Genomic DNA, 18,420 nt, shown 5'->3' with positions numbered 1-18,420 from the left:
TGTCACCTTGGAAAACCTGGGTTTACATTCTGCAGATGCATCCACCTCCCCCCCCCCCAGGATAATTAGTAAATTAATAATGTTGCAGAGACAAGCACCATTACTCCACCATTCCCTGCTTTTGTGCAACAGGGCCTGGAGAATCACTTTGAAATGATAGCAGACTAATAAAGGCTGTCAGCAAAAGTCAGAAAAAGAAACAATTTCATTTGTTACCTTCATGTCTCCAATGACAGTCTGGAAGAGCCCCCCCAGCGCACTGCACTCCCTCTCCATCACCGTCTCCATCTTCAGCTGTGTGAACGGAAATTGCAAACACTCTTTACATGCAGCTCCCGGAGTCCATAAATGACGCGAAACCAAACGAACAAATGACTGGAAAAGGGTGGAGGTGAAAGGAAAGGCTCAGCTCCGCGCTGCGGGGTGTCCCCGGCTGCTGATGGAGCCCTGAACGCGGACAGAAGGTGCAGCAGAGCCGGTTAGTTTCCACACGCAGCCGGTAACTCCCATGTCTGCGGCAGGAGGAGGAGGGCAGGCATGACGGAGGTGGGAAGTAAAGTGACAGCTGAGAGGAGCGCGACACCGTCGGGAGAGGAGCAACTTTCCACACACCTCAGGCACCGGGAGACGGGACGGCGCACGGGAGCGCGCTTCTCTAGTTCATGGACGCGCTGGAGCAGGACCCCGCCTTCATAGGATTATTTAATTTTTATTTTTAATAATGGACAGGGAGGTTTCTGTGTCACCATGCTGAACTAATTACCAATAGGCGTTATCAACAAGCATCATAAATAGAAAAATAGTAAAATTAAAATATTTGTATTAATTTTAAAACAAATCTAGATATCTTTATAAAAGTAAATAATTGCAATGGACAGGAAATATTACTATAGCATTCATGTCTTAGGCTGAGCTTTATGAATATAGTTGCATATATTCCTCATTTTCCTACATCTACCTGTCGGAAGGGGTCTTATCTTAAAAGTTAACAGATTTTCCATGTAAATCTCCAAAACATGGGAAACCTAAATGTTCTAAATTCTGGATTTAGTTGTTCTAATAGGCGACTCTTCATTCCCAGGGATTGCTGAGCGATTTTCAGATTGATTATCCTGTCTACAGCGCCATCTGGAGGACATTTAATGAAACTTTCCCATAAGAGTAAAATACAGTACATTTGAAAATAAACTCATTTCAAGCCAAGGGTGTCATAGGACAAGACCTTATTACCTTTGTAACATTCCAAAAATATTGATATTTTGATGGCAAAAATTGAACATAACAGGTCAATGTAACAAACGCCAACTTGCCCGAATATAAGAAAAAAACGTTCTGAGAGGCGTGTCCCACCGGGAGGAGGCCCAGGGGACGACCCAGGACACGCTGGAGAGACTATGTCTCTCGGCTGGCCTGGGAGCGCCTAGGGCTTCCCCCAACAGAGCTGGAGGAGGTGTCTGCGGAGAGGGAAGTCTGGGAGTCTCTGCTTAGCCTGCTGCCCCCGCGACCCGGTTCCGGATAAAGCGGGAGACGACGAGTACGAGTACGAGTACGTTCTGAGAAATTCCTGAAAAAGTGCGAGTGTGTGAAAAACATTTTTGGTACAAAATCTTAGAGGCTTTAATGCTGATATGGGCATTTACATTTTGTTTATAAAGCCAAATATATTTGTTAGCTAGGCTTAACTTCATTTATTTTGCTTCGTCTTAATTCCACCCCCAACGTAATTAATAGGCAATGCCAAAATAAGATGTACAGTCATGTACCAGTACCTTTGCTGAATGGCTAAAGTTCTTGTGCTTTAAGACCTCACTAAGGGGTGGGGACTCCATTTGTGAGGGGTTATGCAAGTGATCAAAAAAATTAACATGCCCTATAAAAGGGTTAAGATTAGATTTTAGCCACTTTGCCTTGTTTAAAGTACTTAAGGAGACTTTGACAGGTTTTAACCGAAGATTTGGTAGCCACACCCAGGGATTAAAGTACATTTTCAAATACACATGGCATGATTTGCATTTGTGACCAATACTTTGTAGCAGACTCAGAATCTCAAGACAACTTTAAAAATGCAAGCTGAAGAACTGAACTATTGAACGAAATATGACCATTATCCAAAACTGCCAAATGGATTAGATGTTATTTCTAAAGACGACAAGTTTGCAAATTAAATGTTAAGCTGACCATACAGAATGCACCTAAACAGAATATACAGGTGTGCCATTACATCTGAATGTAGAAAGCTCCTCTTTACCCCCCATTCTAGATGCAATTATGCAGATTAGAGTTTTGGCAGTCAATTTCCAGTTGATCTAAAGACAACCCATTTCGGTTCTGTACTGTATATTTCATAAGATACCATAACCCCCTTAACCTAAAGGTTCCAAACAGTTGAGAGATCAGCTGGCATCATTGGAGTCATTTTAACCACAGGCCTGCTGCCTAATGACTGGGAGGAAAACATGGGCGAGTGCCCAGAAAGCTGGGTTCTTCGTCATCTACCCTGGAGAGGGGAATGAACGAACTAATAACTGCTATCAGGATGACAGCGAGGGGGATAATGAGCAGCAAATTTTAGACACCAAAGCAAGACTCAATGTGCCGATCTGTCAAGTGCTTTACCATACAGAACTGATCAACCACCATCTTTCAGATTGATCCCTTCTTCAAATCGGACCTTAAAAGATTACAATAGCATGTCCAACATATTCAGTGGCTGGAGACTGCCCACACTCAGGTCTGAATCATTGAAAAAGAGCAGTTTTAAATCCAAAGTCTTGGACAGACTCAAAAATATCCAGACAAGCATTGCAGTTTCAAACAGTTTATTAAAGTTAGATTAAAGCACAAATTCCATCCAGAAGTTTTGGACCCTGAGAAGAGAAACCATTCAATACGTTAGCAATACCATTCATACATTAGCCATTGTAATAGGTTAACTACTTACAATTAGATGCCAAAGACCATTAATTTCTGTGAGAGAGTTGCTGCTGCTGACGGTCATGTCGGTAGAGTGACTCCATACCAGCGGGTCTTGAGCTTGATGGGCTGTGGCCAAATGGCAGGTTTGAGCCAACTCTCTGGAGCCCAGTGGAGGCTGGAGAGCCCAACTGGGCTGGTTGGCGGGTCAGCCACTGTGCTTGCTGCTGGCCAGATGGAAGCCTTTTAGAGAAGTAGCCAGATCCTCTGTTATCTGAAACTTGCTTGCTGGACTCAGGGGAGACCACATTACTCCACATCTTCATGTTTTGTTGTACAACAGGTGCTGAAAAAACTAAGGGGTTTTTGTGTCGCTGGGCAGTGGACTGGGGATTCTGTGCGACAGAAGAATAGATTACCCACTGGCCTGGTCTGGGTTGCTGGGGGACAGGGATTGAAGGCCATGTGTGTCGCTCTGCAGTGGAAGATGGAGCTTTTGAACCTGGAGGGTAAATGCTGCGCCACACAGCAGCTCTGGATTGCGAAGCAGGTGCAGAAAAAGGCAGATTAGGTTTTCGAGCAGCTTGTTCTGGAGACTCTGCCCTTTGCGACTTGATAGCATCCCACATGCCCTCTTTGGTTTGCAGTACAGCAGGAACTGAGAATGAAGGGTGCTGAGGAAGCATGCTGGAACCAGATGCTGGAGGCTCTGCCTTTTGTGACTTGATAGCATCCCACATGCCCTCTTTGGTTTGCAGTACAGCAGGAACTGAGAATGCAGGGTGCTGAGGAAGCATCCTGGAACCAGATGCTGGCGACTCTGCCCTTTGTGACTTGATAGCATCCCACATGCCCTCTTTGGTTTGCAGTACAGCAGGAACTGAGAATGCAGGGTGCTGAGGAAGCATCCTGGAACCAGATGCTGGTGACTCTGCCCTTTGTGACTTGATAGCATCCCACATGCCCTCTTTGGTTTGTAGTACAGCAGGAACTGAGAATGCAGGGTGCTGAGGAAGCATCCTGGAACCAGATGCTGGCGACTCTGCCCTTTGTGACTTGATAGCATCCCACATGCCTTCTTTGGTTTGCAGTACAGCAGGAACTGAGAATGCAGGGTGCTGAGGCAGTAACCCGGAATCAGATGCTAGAGACTCTACATTAGAAGCATGGAGCTCAACTGGGTTTTCTGGAGCATGGATCATAATCGCACCACTTGAGACGATGCTTGAGCCATATCTCTTCTCCCCTTGGGATGATGAAGGTTCCCTCATTCCCGGCCTGTTCTGATAGAGACTAGCCTGCAGCTTCTGGCGTGGATCCTGAACTGAGGCAGAACTGTAACTAGAAACACTTCCTGGTTGACTGTTACTATTTACTTGCCTGCTGTTACCACTTTGAATTTTGCTACCAAAAAGACCCATTGGTTTGGAAGCGCCAGCTGGCAAACTCTCACGGATATTGGGGATGCCAGCATAGTAGGCATGCGGCAGAGCTTCAGCTGAATGAGGTTCAACATTTTTACCTCCATGTCTGAAGACATTTCCTACAAAAAAAAAAAAAAATTATATATATATATATATATATTCATTCAAAGGTTGTAATGATCAAGCAAAAATTTGTGCATTTCATAATTTCATACCTGATGCAAAAGGCCCAGAGGTCAGAGAGAGCATTAGCATGCTGGCAAAGACAAGAATGAAACCATGAGACTTTGACTAACAAAAAAAAAAAACACATTTAGCAGAATGTTGTAAGGGTAGCCATACCTCATAAAGAATCCAGAAGCCATTTCTTTGTGAAAACTGAAACCAAAACACCTGTAAAGTGTTTGTTACTCACAAACTGGAACCAAAAGAAAATGAAATCCAGGTCTCAGCTTCATACATGCTGCAGTCTTAATGGTCCTTTTAAAGTGCTTTGCATCACAGCTAACCAGTCACATGCTTCACAGATTAATCATTGGAAGCAGCTTGGTATCTTTTTAGGTAACTGACGGACTTCATTCCTCACAGCTGTGAGCCACTCAGTTGGCTGCTGCAGTCTTTCTTAAAGGGCAAATTTCTTGAATTGGACTTAAATTTCTTCCTTTTTGAAAATGTTCATATTACTCACAATGAAAATTCTTTTTTTCATTAGATCCAAATGAACACATAGAAGACATTCGAAGAAAAAAACATTCTAAGTCCATCAACAAACTTGTATTTTCAACTGTAGTTTGTTTATGAGATTATTGATAAATTCTAGATTAGTTGCTGATGAAAGATGAGGATATTTAACTTATTAGAGAATCTGCACAGCCTAAAGCATTGCACAGTCTGATCCAGAGGAGGCTAAAGGGTGAATAAATAAACAACAAGATGTCCTTACCAAGTTACATTACAGGATGAACTGCACTCTTATATTGTGCTAGAATTATTGTTTAATTGGAGTGTATGTCATCTCAGCTTGTTTATAGAAATGGATTTCATTAGAATTTATGGTTTACTCTTAATTCAGACCACATTCAAAGATAAAAGTTATTTACTTTGTGATGATTTTTCTCATTTCCGCTTAATGAACTGAAATTGTGTTTTTATTATATTGGCAAACAAGTGTAGTTTATTACATAAAGACAGCTCTACTTAAATCAGTTGATGTAAAATATTTTACATATATAGTCTGAAAATTCAAATGAGGAACAGAGTGCAGAAGTTGGTCAGTGCTGTTTCTGCATTTCATCCTCTATAATAAAGTAATTTCTTTCTTTTCCATTGAATACATCTTTCTAAAATGCTTTTTTTGAACAAAAAAGTTCTCTTATTTGTACAACTTAGTTACAATAAGCTCCAAATAGTTTATAACCCTGGCCGTTTTGGATGTAAAGGTTTTATTTCAATCAGAAGGCCTGTGAAGTGGGACATGTAACTCCTAAAAGAATAAAAATCAAAACAAAAGAAGGATTTTGAGTTTTAAAGATGTCTTTATTTCAAACATTAAAATTAGCTTTTTAAATACCTATTTCAATTATAAAAACAAATATTTTGGCGTTACAGAAACCCAACCCTTCTTACCATTGCAGAGCAGCTTTTCTATGTATCCAATATTATTTTGATGATTTATCTTTATTGATAAGCTCCAAGTCATCAGACTGGAAACACCCTTTATCATTACCGTAATATTAGGATCAAATAGGGTCTCTATCTAGATCACCAAAAAAATATTATATTACTATTCAGTTTGAAGAAACATGTAACTTTAAAAGTGTAAATTTAAAAGATAACATTAAACCAAAATCTACCAAGGGTATGAATACTTTTAAGCTTAACTGTAAGTGGTGCAGTATAAATTTATTGATTGATTGTATTATTCTAACAAACTGTAAGAATGCTCTGCAGGTCCTGGTGATTGAATAATAATGATTTAAAAAAAAGCTGTTACTGTTGTCAGCTGTAAAATTTATTCTTGGAGGAAATCTTAGTCAGAAAATAATGCATGGATGACAAAGTTTTATTTACAGTTATCATACATCACTGTTTTAACTGATTTAACAATTCTATCATGAACACAGCAATTCACAGTGTACATTACCACAGCGCAAAGAAGGAGCCATACAAGTATCACATGAGTCAAAGAGATTGCTGTGTGGCTAAGGTTCAGTTTTTGTTTTACACAGAAATTAGATGTTATTATACAATCACAAGGAAAATGTTTAAAAAGGTCAGATGAATAAACGGAAAGTAATGGGAAGCCTGAAGGTGAATAGAAATATATCGCAGAGGCATTAATGATAAAAAAAAATACTTTTGTTTGCCAGAGAAGGTTAACTGAGTTTAAGGCCGAGGCAGAGAGCAAGTTCATTCTTCTGGATTTTTCCGTCTCTGTTGATGTCGCAGTGACCCATCAAAGCTTTCCTGAACTTGTCCAGTTCCATTCCGCTGATGCTGGGCTGCAGGAACCATGGACAGAGCTAGTGTTAGAATGAAGGTCAGAGGTCACAGTCCATCCATCCATCCATCCATCCATCCATCCATCCATCCATCCATCCATCCATCCATCCATCCATCCATCCATCCATCTGTACTCAGTTTGCATAAAGTTGGAAGAGATAAATTAAGTGAAATATTTTACCTCAAATAAATGAGTTTTTTTCCTCTGTTTTTGCATTCTGACATTCATTTTATACACAATTGTTTTCATCAGTATGCATATAAGAACTATTAACTTTTTTCAAAACAGGTGAAACTAAATAATTGTGATGTTAAAATCAGAGAACAAACTATTAGAACTAACAGTACTACTGTACTGATCCATTAATTTTCCGTATCTGCTTAATTGCTTCAGATAAGGTCATCAGTCCATCAGAGACACACTTGACACAGTGAGTCTCACTGGGCAGCCATTCAACCTAAGATGCATGTTTTTAGACAGCAGGAGGAAGCTGGAGTACCTGGAGGAAACCCACACATGCACATGGAGAACATACAAACTATACAGTAAAACTCCTTCTGTGGATTTTAACCCTAAGATCTTCTTGCTGTAAGTCAACAATGCAAACATTGTGAAGACAATTCCAAACAATATTCACAAAAATGAGTTTCTGTAGAAAATAGTTTAATAATCTGGAAATGTGTGAATATTTTTACCTTTACCAGCTCCATCATGTCCTTGACAAACCCATCCACCTCAGGCCCCTCCAGTGCACCTGTCTTACTCTGCACACAGAACATATTGATGCATCAAGACTTATACTTAGACTAAACTTTATTTATCCCTTGGGATTACTCTTTCAGGGAAATTCTGGTTCCAGCAGCTTATATAGGGAACAAAGAGTTATAGCAAGAACAAGGGCTGTTTAATTGAATAAAGTGTGTTGCTGCTGCATCACATAACTATTATGTTCTAAGACAATATTTTTACTTCTTTGCAGAAAAAACTCTCTCATCTTACATATGATAGGCATAAAAAACAGGTTCAGTTAGTTCTTATAAAAGAGCAGAAGTGAAGAGAAAGCAAGAACCTCTGAAAATCTGAACTTACAACATCATAGTGAGCGAATATCTTCTCAAAGTCCCTTTTTCTGTCATCAAGACTGCAAGCCTGAGACATGAAAAACACAAAAATTAACTTTAAAGTTTACTAGGATTTGAAATATGATCATTAAATCCAAACACCCACAGGTAATCGTGGCTGGTAAAACTTTGTAAAAATTAAAATTTGAACTCACATCTGTCTTAAACTTGAGTAGGAAGTTTTCATTCAGGGCCAAAATTCTAAGCAGAAACAGAAAAACATCACAAATGTAGACAAAAAATAAAATACAGTTAAATAAAAAATATTTAATTGATTCCAATGGGAAACTAAATAATATAGAATAAAAAAGCAGTTCCAATTCATTTACATGAATCTAATCTAAAATGTAACATTTTTGTTGTATTATGCAGCAATCGTCATCTCAAAGTCAACTAAAAGGATCAGTCATACAGACTCAAAGCACAGTATATAAGGTACATTATTTAGAGACAAAATACAAATCATTATTACTTTATTAACAAAGAAAAAATCAAGGTCCATCCATTTTATCTCACACTTATCCCTGCTGGGGTTGCAAATAGTGCTGGTACCTATCTCCAACTGCGGGCGAGAGGCAGGGTACACTCTGGGCAGGTCTCCAGTCAATCGCAGGGCAACACAGAGACACACACAGGACAAACAACCATTCACACACACACTCACACCTAAGGAGAAATTAGAGAAGCCAATTAACATAACAGTCATGTTTTTGGACTGTGGGAGGAAGCTGGAGTACCCAGAGTGAACCCGCGCATGCTCAGGGAGAACATGCAAACTCCATGCAGAAAGAATCAGGGACGGGAATTGATCCCAGATCCTTAGCAGCGCTACCTACTATGCCACTGATCAGCCCGGAAAGAAAGGGGGGGAAAAAACCCCCAAAAAACAACAACAAATTATAACATGTTAAAGAAACAATTCACTTTAAATTTGTTAACACTTAGCAGAAGAAACCCGAAATTATCAACTGTTACAGCAGTTTAGGGTCCCATGAGTTTTTGATTTAAATGCACCAATTATATATAATAATCACAAAGGTAAGCAAATGCATGCCCGATCAGCAAATTCTTCATCACAAAGTTTTTCACTGAATCTATTCTAGCTTGAAATTTCATTTGCCATTTAAATATGCCATATTTTTAAGGAGGACATTTTTTTTTCATCAGCATACTGCCATAAACATGTGGTTTACATCCACCTGAATCTTGCTGCCATTTCCAAGCAGCTTTTAGTAGCCTCCATTCAGAGGGATATCAGGATGCTATTATCCAACCATTAGGAAGCCTATATCTCTCATAGTCTAACTTCATCCTCTATGACAGGGGTCTGCGATCTGTGCTTCTTTGGAGCCTCTACAATGGCTCTTAATCATGGCTGAAAATGATAAAGGAACCAACTAATGGTTGCAGTGAAGTTATTTGTGTCATTTATGATACATTAGACATTCCTGTACAATTTATAATGGATTGTTTGTTCACTGCATGTCTGATTGTATTAATTATTTAAGAATTTTTTTTTAAGAAAAACAATCCAAGCTCAAACATTATAAACTTGATGTTAAAGGGTTCCAAACTAAAAATTACAAATGAATTGTTTTGTTTAATAACATAACAACAGATCCTATAGCAGATATTCAACAACAATAATAGGTTATTTTTATTTAATATTTGCGGCTCTAAGCAACTTTAATTTAGCCGGGCTCAGGGTAAAATGGCTCTTTGGTTGCAGACCCCTGCTCCATGATGTCAGGGAATAAATCCAGCATCTCATAGAGCAGAGTGTGAGATCAGCTCAGATGTGCTGTTTAGCACATCTGAGCTGATCATCATGTTCATCATGCTGATCATCATGTTCCAGCATGATGAGGAACATGTAGGCAGTTATATGACTGTTCATTCATTACTAAAATCTAGGATTGTGAGCATATCATTTTGTCTAAACATCCATGCAACAGTTCAGTGAACAACATGAAGAGTCAGTAACAGACAAGCAATTTGGCGTTAGTAGTAAGTTATCAACCCAATGGTACCTGGCCATGTCGTTCAGATCCAGCCTGTCGTCCCTGTTTTTATCAAACATCTTCATCTGATGTCAGAAAAGAGACAAAATAAGGGCAACAGGAAGGTAAAAAGACATTTTAAAAGCCTGGTCATGATGAAGGTGATGTTCTCTCACCATGGTATCGGTGTACTCCTCCAGCTTCTGAGGTGTGATGGACTTCCTATGCTGGAGGAATAGGTCATGTAGGAAACCCTGAGGGGAGGCGAGAGTGTTTAAGCACTGCATCTGATTTGATATACAAATGTACATGCACATATTGCTGTGCTACTTACGGATATCTATATTAAAAACTGAAATATGTGTACAAATTACCTTAAGCTCATTGGCTGAAATGTAACCACTGCTGTCTGCATCATAGTTTCTCCAAATCTGTTATAAAATATGTAAAAAATAAATAAAATAAAATTACGCTAAACATAATATTACAATGAATTATGAGTATATTTTTTTAGCTTAACCAACACTTAATGTTTTTCTTATGTTCAATCTTATGGAATTTAATTGGATTGTAAACAACCTGACCATTAATGTCCATGTCAGTCTGAAAATATCCTTACCCTCATGAACTCCACACTGTTGTCAAGTGGAGTCTCTCTGCGGAACAACAGCAGGAAGTTTTCTTCCTCTGGAAGCATCATGGCAGCAAGCTGGAAACAGAGAGTTCTTCTGGTAGATGATTTCATTTTAGTAATGATAAAGCTGATGTCTACACAGCTTGTTTTATCCAAGAAGAACAGCCTATCATTAAAATTATTTAGTACAATTTGGATTTGGGGAGAATTTTTTTTTTTTATTAAAAACTTAAATAAAAACAGACATATTCTCTTATGGCTGGGACACATTTACTTTAGGGAGAGCATGTGACTGAACTTCATTTCTTCATTGAATTAAACAAAAATACAGCTTCAGCTTTTTTTTTTTTTTTTACTATCCTTACAGTGTCATAATTGCAGAGTAAAAAAATGTACTTTCTGCATTTAACCCATCCCATAGGGGAGCAATGGGCTGCCATTGTATGGCGCCCGGGGAGCAGTGTGGGGTTAAGGGTCTTTGCTCAGGGAGCCAGAGTATCAGTCAGTGGGAGTGGGGCTCAACCTCAGAACCTCTGGATCCAATCTTTATGTCCTAACCACTAGACCACCACTCCCCATCTTTCTGTTTTTTCTATATTCCACCTTAAATATAAAAAAAAATTACCAGCAGTTTAGTGATTCCAGGCTTACCTCTTCAATCTGCACATTTCTGTCCTCAGAAGAGTCATTCGGAGACATAAATCTGTCTCTCATTCTTCTCATTTCGACCTCTGTTATTTCATCTGTCTAAAAAAACAAAAAACAAAAAAAAACCTGGTGTAAATAACTTTCAAAGCTAAACAGCAAATCAGCTGAAACTGGGACCTTGTTGAAAAGAAGTAGAAACCTACATTGTTAAGACAAAGAAAATGGAAGGTATTTCAAAATAAATATTACATTTTTTTTATCATGATTTACCTTCATTCCAAGTTTTTGCAACATGTGCTTGAAAAAATCATCCATCCTTTTTCCTTCTATGTATCCTTTGTCTGTAAAACACAGAATAGCATCAGAGGAAAGTTTTATCTTATTCTTCCACTTTATAACTACTTAGGAAATACTGAATTTATCATCTACTGTAATTGTTAATATCAGTAAATAAGTGTTCTTCTGTCCTTCATTTAAAGAATATAGTAAAAATGTTAAATATTTGTATAGATGAAATATATATCACATTTTATGGAATGATTATGAAGACCCTCCTGTTAGTTAAATCTATATAATATTTAGAGTGACAGAATATCATGTGAGGAAACCAATGTTAGGCAATAAAGTCATTCAATTTTCTACCTTAAATATGTTGAAGAGCTGATATGTATTTTTCAAAAGACCAAATGAACAAATTCAGAATTTTAATGAGTTATTTTTTAAATGCTTAAAAAGCTTTATGTTTAAATAGATTTTTGAACAGCTGAGGTCAAGTTCACAATGGGGAGTAACAAGAAAACTCAGTAAATTGAGATTTATGCTTTATTTATAAGATTAAATGTTTGAGAATCAGGATATATATTATGTCCACATTTTTAATATATAATAATATTAGATTTCCTTAACTCTGAAAAAAAGAAATCCTCTTGATATCCCTGTTAATGGGTTTGTAAACAAACAAAACAATTATATATATATATATATATACTTTTTTTTTTCTTTCAGAAAATATAAACAGGTATCTTTTATTTAAACAGTGGCATGTATTTAGATAGACTCTGAGCCCATATTTCGTGTCTCATACATCTGTGACTAATACATCTTTTATATACTGTATATATAAATTTTATTTTTTCTGCTGGAATCATTACATGTCTAATAGGATCATTAACATAATAACACCAAGATACTAAAATACCACAAGACAAAACATTTGAGCAAACAGTATTAAATGCTTCATTAATATCTCAAGGTCTCATATAAAAAATATATATATAAAATTTATATTTTTTACCATCTTTGTCGAAATGTTGCCAAATCTGAATAAAACGAGCAGCATCTAGTCTGTCCAGTGCACTATCCATGGTCCTGGTGATCAGACCAAAAGCAAATTTCATAAAAAAAAAATAATTCAACAAAAGAATCACTTATCAGATCTAAAGGTATGAGAAATATTCAGCTGAAGCCAGATCTTCTTCTCCGCTAACGTATCCTGACATCCATAAAAAAACGGAATAAGAGAGGCTCAGCCTTTTATATGTGAGGGGAGGGAAAAAAGCAGGAAAAAAATGGAGGCTGCAGACAGAGGGGGAGTTTTGAATGAATGTGTGACAAATCATTTTATTGATAGGAACATGAACATACACACAAACACAGCCTTATGTCACATTTTCAGGCTAATATGACAACATACATGGCCAAAAAATATATTTTTAACTGGAACTGAAGAACAAATGCAACATAATACACTTCCAGTAAAATGAAAACCATCACCAAGCTAAATCAACAATTTTCACAGGATAACATAATATTCCTGATAAAATAATAAAATATGTACTACCTAAACATAAAGAACAAAAGTTACCACATATGTACATAGATGTATAATACATAAGTGCAGCAGTACATCATGAGGGCGTAAGTATATAACGATGAACTTATTGTGAGGATACAGCAGCAGTGTTGATAAAACAAAACAGAAACAACTGCTCCCCTGTGTTTTATTAGGAAACATTTGTGTAACTTTGCCAGCAGGGACGTGGACTCACACTGAAACATTTTTTTTTATTTTACAATACAGTTTGATGAACTTTTCCCCCCAAAATAAAAATCTTAAGAATTTCAGTCTAACCAGAAAAATAAATGATTTTGAACTAAACAAACAAACAAAAAAATAATCCATAATGATGCTAAATGAAAGACTTGGCCCCAAATATGAACAAAAAAGATTCAAGAACCCAGGAGATTAAAACCACTATGTCCCAACATAGCCTCCATTAACTTTATGTAAAAGAAATAATACAAATCTGATAAACTCATATCTAGAAATAAATCCAATAAACACCCAGTTATAAATTCTTAAGTATTGCAGTTTTTTTGTATGCAGAGCCAAAGATGGCTGAAGGCAGTGTTATGTAACAGCAGTCAGGTTAGAATGATAAGAAAACACAAAATGTTGATTTTAGACCATCTCTGTGACAAAACCTTACAAATATCTCCTAATTGTTTTGTTCTAGCACAATGAGTCAGTTTTACAGGAATGAATAAAGCTAAACAGTTTTAAACTACACCCATATGTACATAGAAAGTTTCTTTTAGATATATTTTCCAGTGCTTTGGGTTTAATTAGCTTTTCGTAATATGAAGTGTGTCATATTTGCATTCATCTCCTAAAACCTTCATAGATGGTCTTAATGGCCCTATTAGAGCTAGTATCATCAGTGAAGGCATTCAGAAAACATATTAGGCTTTTCCACGGGTTGTAAAACTTTAAAAGGGAACAGAAATTAAATCTTTTCATGTATGCGACTGACGCCGAATGTTTATTTTTTCTTGAACACTGGTGGAAGGAGATTCAAAAGATGCATCATTCTGCAAGGATCACATTGAAGGAGTGTCGTCACCGGACTCGTCCTCAGATTTGTTGTTAGACTTGAGGTCAGAGTTCAAATTAGAAACCTCGCTGTCAGCTGGACTCAGATCGGTGTCTGTCTGAGATGGTATCCTCACTGCGAAAAATAAGAAATAAAATAAGAACAAGGAGAGACAAGATGTATAAGAATGGAGGATACAAAGAAAGATACATTTTTCTTTTTCAACAATAACAATCACCAAGCATCATGGCTGGAACTCTTATCAGAGTGAAAAACTTGAGAAATACAACAAATAATCAAGAATAGATTAGTTCTTATTATGAAAACTTGCATTAAATATACAAAACACCTTTGGTAGTCAGAATAAATGATATGTGCTTCATGAAAGCAGACACAGTTGCTAGGTAGACTGCATAGTTTTGCCTGATAAACTAGTTTGATTTCTTTGAATCTGAAGTACGTTTCAATAAAAAATATCTAATGGCTTACAAAAGTTCCAAAAGTCGTTACAATTATAATTTTTTCTTGCTGCTATATTAGCATTAGACAATAGTGGAATGAGAAGGACTAATATTAGAAATATGTGCAATTTTGGTAGAGTAAATTTGAGATATTTGGTATCCAGGGCAATCATGCAAAGGGTGAAAATAGTGTAAATGCTCAAACCATAGTTAGGGAGGGACTTGGTGCGCTCGCGTTCTTCCTCGTTGGTAGACGGAGGACTAGATGAGCTCTTGAGGGACGACCATTGTCGGCCGCTTATGCCCTCGTTTGTACCTGTGATGCTGGACTGGTCAAAAGTGTCGCCATCTGCAGGAAACTCCCGTAAAGGAAGAACAAGATAAACCTCGGTTTAAATTTATTTCAACTATTAAAGACACTTTTTTTCTTTGCTATAAATCATCCATCTAAAGATGATAAAGGAAAAATTAATGTTTTTTGCAATTTTTTATAAAACCACATTAAACTTATACATTTTAATCACAATATTTTGGTGCCAATTTATTATTAATAATGTATGAACCTTATTCAACTTCTCTTTAGATGCAGCAGCCCCATATAAAAGACAGAAGCTTCTATGAGTGCAACAAAGACTCCAAGAAAACAGGGAATTCTCTTATGTCTTCTTGTCTCTTTGATTTCAAAATCACATCTTTTTGCACAACAATTAAGAACAACAACTTCTGATTAAAGAGGAGGAGGGGTTCCTGTAAGTGTTAATTACAGAAGTGGAGCATCAGATTCACAGGCGCGTTCAGACATCTGGACATGCCAAGTTACAGCCTGAGGCCGAGTCCATCTGCTGTGTTTTTCTTTTTCCTTTTACGGACCTTTGCTTCTGCTCCTCTGTGTTTGGCATGTGGAGGCGTCAATCATGGCCTCCAAAGCCTTCATTAAACATCTGATGACCTGTTAAATTAACTGTTGTGTTTTTAGCTGCTCTTTTCCTTTCAGTGTTTTGTAAGCTTATTATTTCTCCTTATAAATAGACTTTTAGGATTTAATTACAGCTAACTAAAATATTCTGTGATGATAACCCTTACAGATATTGAACTATAGCTTCCACTGAGACTATCATTATTATTGGATATATGGAGATAGTGACCCTCAAGTGGAGACAGGAGTCCTGCTGAGCCGCTGCTTGTGCTTTCTCTGTCTTGCTCTGATGGCGCCCTCTTCAGACGAGGAGCAGGAAGTGGTGCTTTTGGAGATACACAGAGAGCCGGAGACTCTACAGTGTCATCTGAAAGACAAACAAATGCCAGTAAAATAAGACAAAGATTCTCTACAGAACTGGAAACTGACTAAATCAGAAAGTACTCACAGCCTGTGCTCTAAGACGCATGGTTTATAGATCTAAAATAGGGCTGTAAGGTTTAAATGTTAGATTCTTCCTATCTCACCTAGAACAGAGATGTTACATGGCCTGGGGCTGGTTGGACTGAGGGGTCCAGATGTGCGAGAAACCAGCGGGGGTTTAGCAGTCTGGGGTGGGGCTGGTTTGGGCGTAACGCTCGGTGGTTTAGCTCTGGGAATGGGCTCAGGTTTACATTCTTCAGGGTCTGTGGAGACTGCAGGATGGACATCAGTCTTCTCTGGAGAAGACAGAGAAAAGCGACAGGAGTTCAGAAGAGATGACAGGCAGTCAATTTATATGTTGCAAAATATAGGCAAAATATTTAAGATATAAACAGGAGTTAACAAACAAAATAAGGGAAAACCAATCCACCGAGACCATCATATCCCAACATTATATCTAAATGAGTATTCTGATATTTGAAGGAAAACTTGTCAATATAAAAACCCAGAAAAAGAAATCAAGAGTATAAAAAAAGTTTCGAAACTACCAAACAAATATATATATATATATATATATATATATATATATGTATGTTTTCCATTAAGTACACGTGTTAAAACACACTCACGTTTGTCCGAGTCCACTCTGTCAACGACGGATGAGGGATCAGACTGAAAAAAATAACAGTTAAACATGCATTTTATCTAATTTAAAATGAACTTTTTACGTAACCATGTGTAAGAAATGTGTAGAACCATCTGCTGATGTACTGATCTCTGTGCCATCAGCAGAAATCTGCCTGTGTATGTTTATAACAGGGGATGTCTGCTAAAACTATATTCAATATTACATGCAGATTTGACCAACCTTCTTTTCAGCCATTTTGTCTTGCCTTGTTTTTTCTTGTCTGGCCTTCATCTCAGCCATCAGATCTTTTCCCATCACAGGAACCCCTATATGGCGGTGTATGGGTGTGTTCTCCTTCATCTCTGTATTCTCCTTCTGAGGAGGGCTTCCTGTCTTCTCCAGGTTCTCCTTATTCTCCATCTTCTGGTTTTCTCTCTCCTCTAGAGGTTCACTAAAAGTCTGAGGCGCTTCAGACTCAGGATCTGTGTGGTTCGGGGACTGTGCACTGTGGGTTTCTTGAGGCTCAGCTGCAGCTGTTGGAGTTTTTACATGTAGTGTTGGAGATGTAGGTGGGGTGTCCTCTGTCACCGGGCTGGTGGTGGAAGTATGTGTGCTAGTGTTGGTGTTGCTTTGCCCAGGTTGAGGTGGTGTGATGGCGGCAGATCCATGGCTCTTCTCAGATCGGGACGTTCGGGATTTAATTAGGTTGAAGAAGCCGCTCTTCCTGGATTCACGTTTTTTATCTGTACTTTCTGTGGAGGTACTTTTCATCGAGGGAAGTCTGAAAATGATTCAACATAAAACAAAATTAAAAAAGATTTGTGACCTGATGTTAGCATTCTAGGTATTTACAAATTTTCATACTTTTTGGACCTTGAGTTACAAATACCATCAGTTTGGGAACATTGTATAGAGAATGCATCTGATAGAGGATGCATCAAATAGCCCAGGGGTCACTCCGGACCGAAATTATGTCAGAACAGAAACAACCTAAAATCTTTTTGAGCACTTTCTGGTTTACTAGTGTAGCTTTTATAGTCCTTACGGTAGTGGTTTTTGCATCCATGTTTATGCATCCATGTTATAACTTGACATTTAAAATTAAAAAAAAAATAAAAAAATAAAAAAATTTTCCATTTTAAAAAAGATATTTTTATTTCAAATAGAGAATAATCGTTAAGTTTCCTATATAGGCACTTTGCTTATTGACATATTTTATAAAACACCTGACATGCCTGTTTGATTTTTCTTCACTTTTTTGATGCTTAATAAGAGCAGTGGGCTTCACGCTGCCCTGCAAGGATTTATACCTGGGTTTGAATGACAAAGCCATTCTAAAGCACATATCAAGGTACTCATTTTGAGCCTGGATCCATATTTATTTTGATTCTGTTTATTGTGGGGAATCCTGCTTCACAGCAGGAAGTTGAGCCAAACAGCCAAAATGTGCAGGATCATCTTTGAGCACTCCATTTCACTTTTCTGTCACCAGTTCACCACAGTTCTTTCAGCAGTCCAAACTTTCTTCCACCTTTTTCTCATCGTCTTCTACTTCTTTCCCACCACCTGGCTTGCCACAGGTGTTCCTGCGTCTAAAAGTAGCTAGCAGCAGCAACCCAGACTGAAACAGCTTATTGGCTAATTTGTATAATGTGCAGAGTGGTTCAGGACACTCCGGAGGGCTTTACCGTAGAAACAGGAGAAGCGGCGCAAATGAAATTACACACTGTCTTCGGACAACATGCTGTAATTTATAGATGTTTTAAATCAGGTTGGGTCCGGATTAGCCAGCAGGTGGGCCCGGATCCAGACCACAATCCGCTAATCCATGACCTCTGGTATAGAGTATGCATCGTATAGAGGATGCATTCTCTTT

The 18,420-nt window shown here is 37.9% G+C and overlaps 3 protein-coding genes and 1 long non-coding RNA gene across 10 annotated transcripts in view; all 4 read right to left on the bottom strand.

The window, feature by feature from the left end:
- The window catches only part of LOC119779929 (protein MTSS 1-like), a 75,396-nt gene extending 74,753 nt beyond the window's left edge, over positions 1 to 643 (bottom strand). For 3 of the 6 annotated variants that reach the window (XM_038279781.1, XM_038279783.1, XM_038279780.1), the window contains exon 1: positions 217 to 642. In XM_038279781.1, coding sequence (XP_038135709.1) covers positions 217 to 288 — 72 coding nt within the window. In that variant the 5' untranslated portion in view covers positions 289 to 642. Of the gene's footprint in view, positions 1 to 216 lie in introns of all 6 variants that reach the window. The other 3 variants (XM_038279779.1, XM_038279782.1, XM_038279784.1) reach the window with 2 other exon arrangements.
- Positions 644 to 4,382: 3,739 nt separating this feature from the next.
- Positions 4,383 to 4,814, bottom strand: LOC119779906. The gene is made up of 3 exons (XR_005280309.1): positions 4,680 to 4,814; positions 4,553 to 4,593; positions 4,383 to 4,456 (listed from the first exon to the last, which is right to left on the bottom strand). It is a non-coding gene; the product is annotated as an uncharacterized LOC119779906 (long non-coding RNA).
- A 1,516-nt stretch (positions 4,815 to 6,330) lies between these two features.
- Positions 6,331 to 12,767, bottom strand: LOC119779928 (secretagogin-like). The gene is made up of 11 exons (XM_038279777.1): positions 12,538 to 12,767; positions 11,514 to 11,584; positions 11,247 to 11,342; positions 10,581 to 10,670; positions 10,336 to 10,392; positions 10,138 to 10,215; positions 9,992 to 10,047; positions 8,117 to 8,162; positions 7,930 to 7,989; positions 7,536 to 7,604; positions 6,331 to 6,838 (listed from the first exon to the last, which is right to left on the bottom strand). The coding sequence occupies exons 1-11, from the start codon at positions 12,638 to 12,640 to the stop codon at positions 6,713 to 6,715; spliced, it is 852 nt and encodes a 283-aa protein (XP_038135705.1). The 5' UTR covers positions 12,641 to 12,767; the 3' UTR covers positions 6,331 to 6,712.
- An 863-nt stretch (positions 12,768 to 13,630) lies between these two features.
- Positions 13,631 to 18,420, bottom strand: part of LOC119779927 (F-actin-uncapping protein LRRC16A) — a 39,948-nt gene continuing 35,158 nt past the window's right edge. For both annotated transcript variants that reach the window (XM_038279775.1, XM_038279776.1), the window contains 6 exons: positions 16,785 to 17,325; positions 16,546 to 16,588; positions 16,021 to 16,212; positions 15,723 to 15,860; positions 14,783 to 14,941; positions 13,631 to 14,251 (listed from right to left, as the gene is read on the bottom strand). In XM_038279775.1, coding sequence (XP_038135703.1) covers positions 14,124 to 14,251; positions 14,783 to 14,941; positions 15,723 to 15,860; positions 16,021 to 16,212; positions 16,546 to 16,588; positions 16,785 to 17,325 — 1,201 coding nt within the window. In that variant the 3' untranslated portion in view covers positions 13,631 to 14,123. The remainder of the gene's footprint in view (positions 14,252 to 14,782; positions 14,942 to 15,722; positions 15,861 to 16,020; positions 16,213 to 16,545; positions 16,589 to 16,784; positions 17,326 to 18,420) is intronic.

The sequence above is a fragment of the Cyprinodon tularosa genome, unplaced genomic scaffold (genome assembly GCF_016077235.1).
Source record: "Cyprinodon tularosa strain WSP-4 unplaced genomic scaffold, ASM1607723v1 ctg153, whole genome shotgun sequence".
Taxonomy (NCBI): domain Eukaryota; kingdom Metazoa; phylum Chordata; class Actinopteri; order Cyprinodontiformes; family Cyprinodontidae; genus Cyprinodon; species Cyprinodon tularosa.
This window is presented reverse-complemented; position numbering and strand designations above follow the sequence as displayed.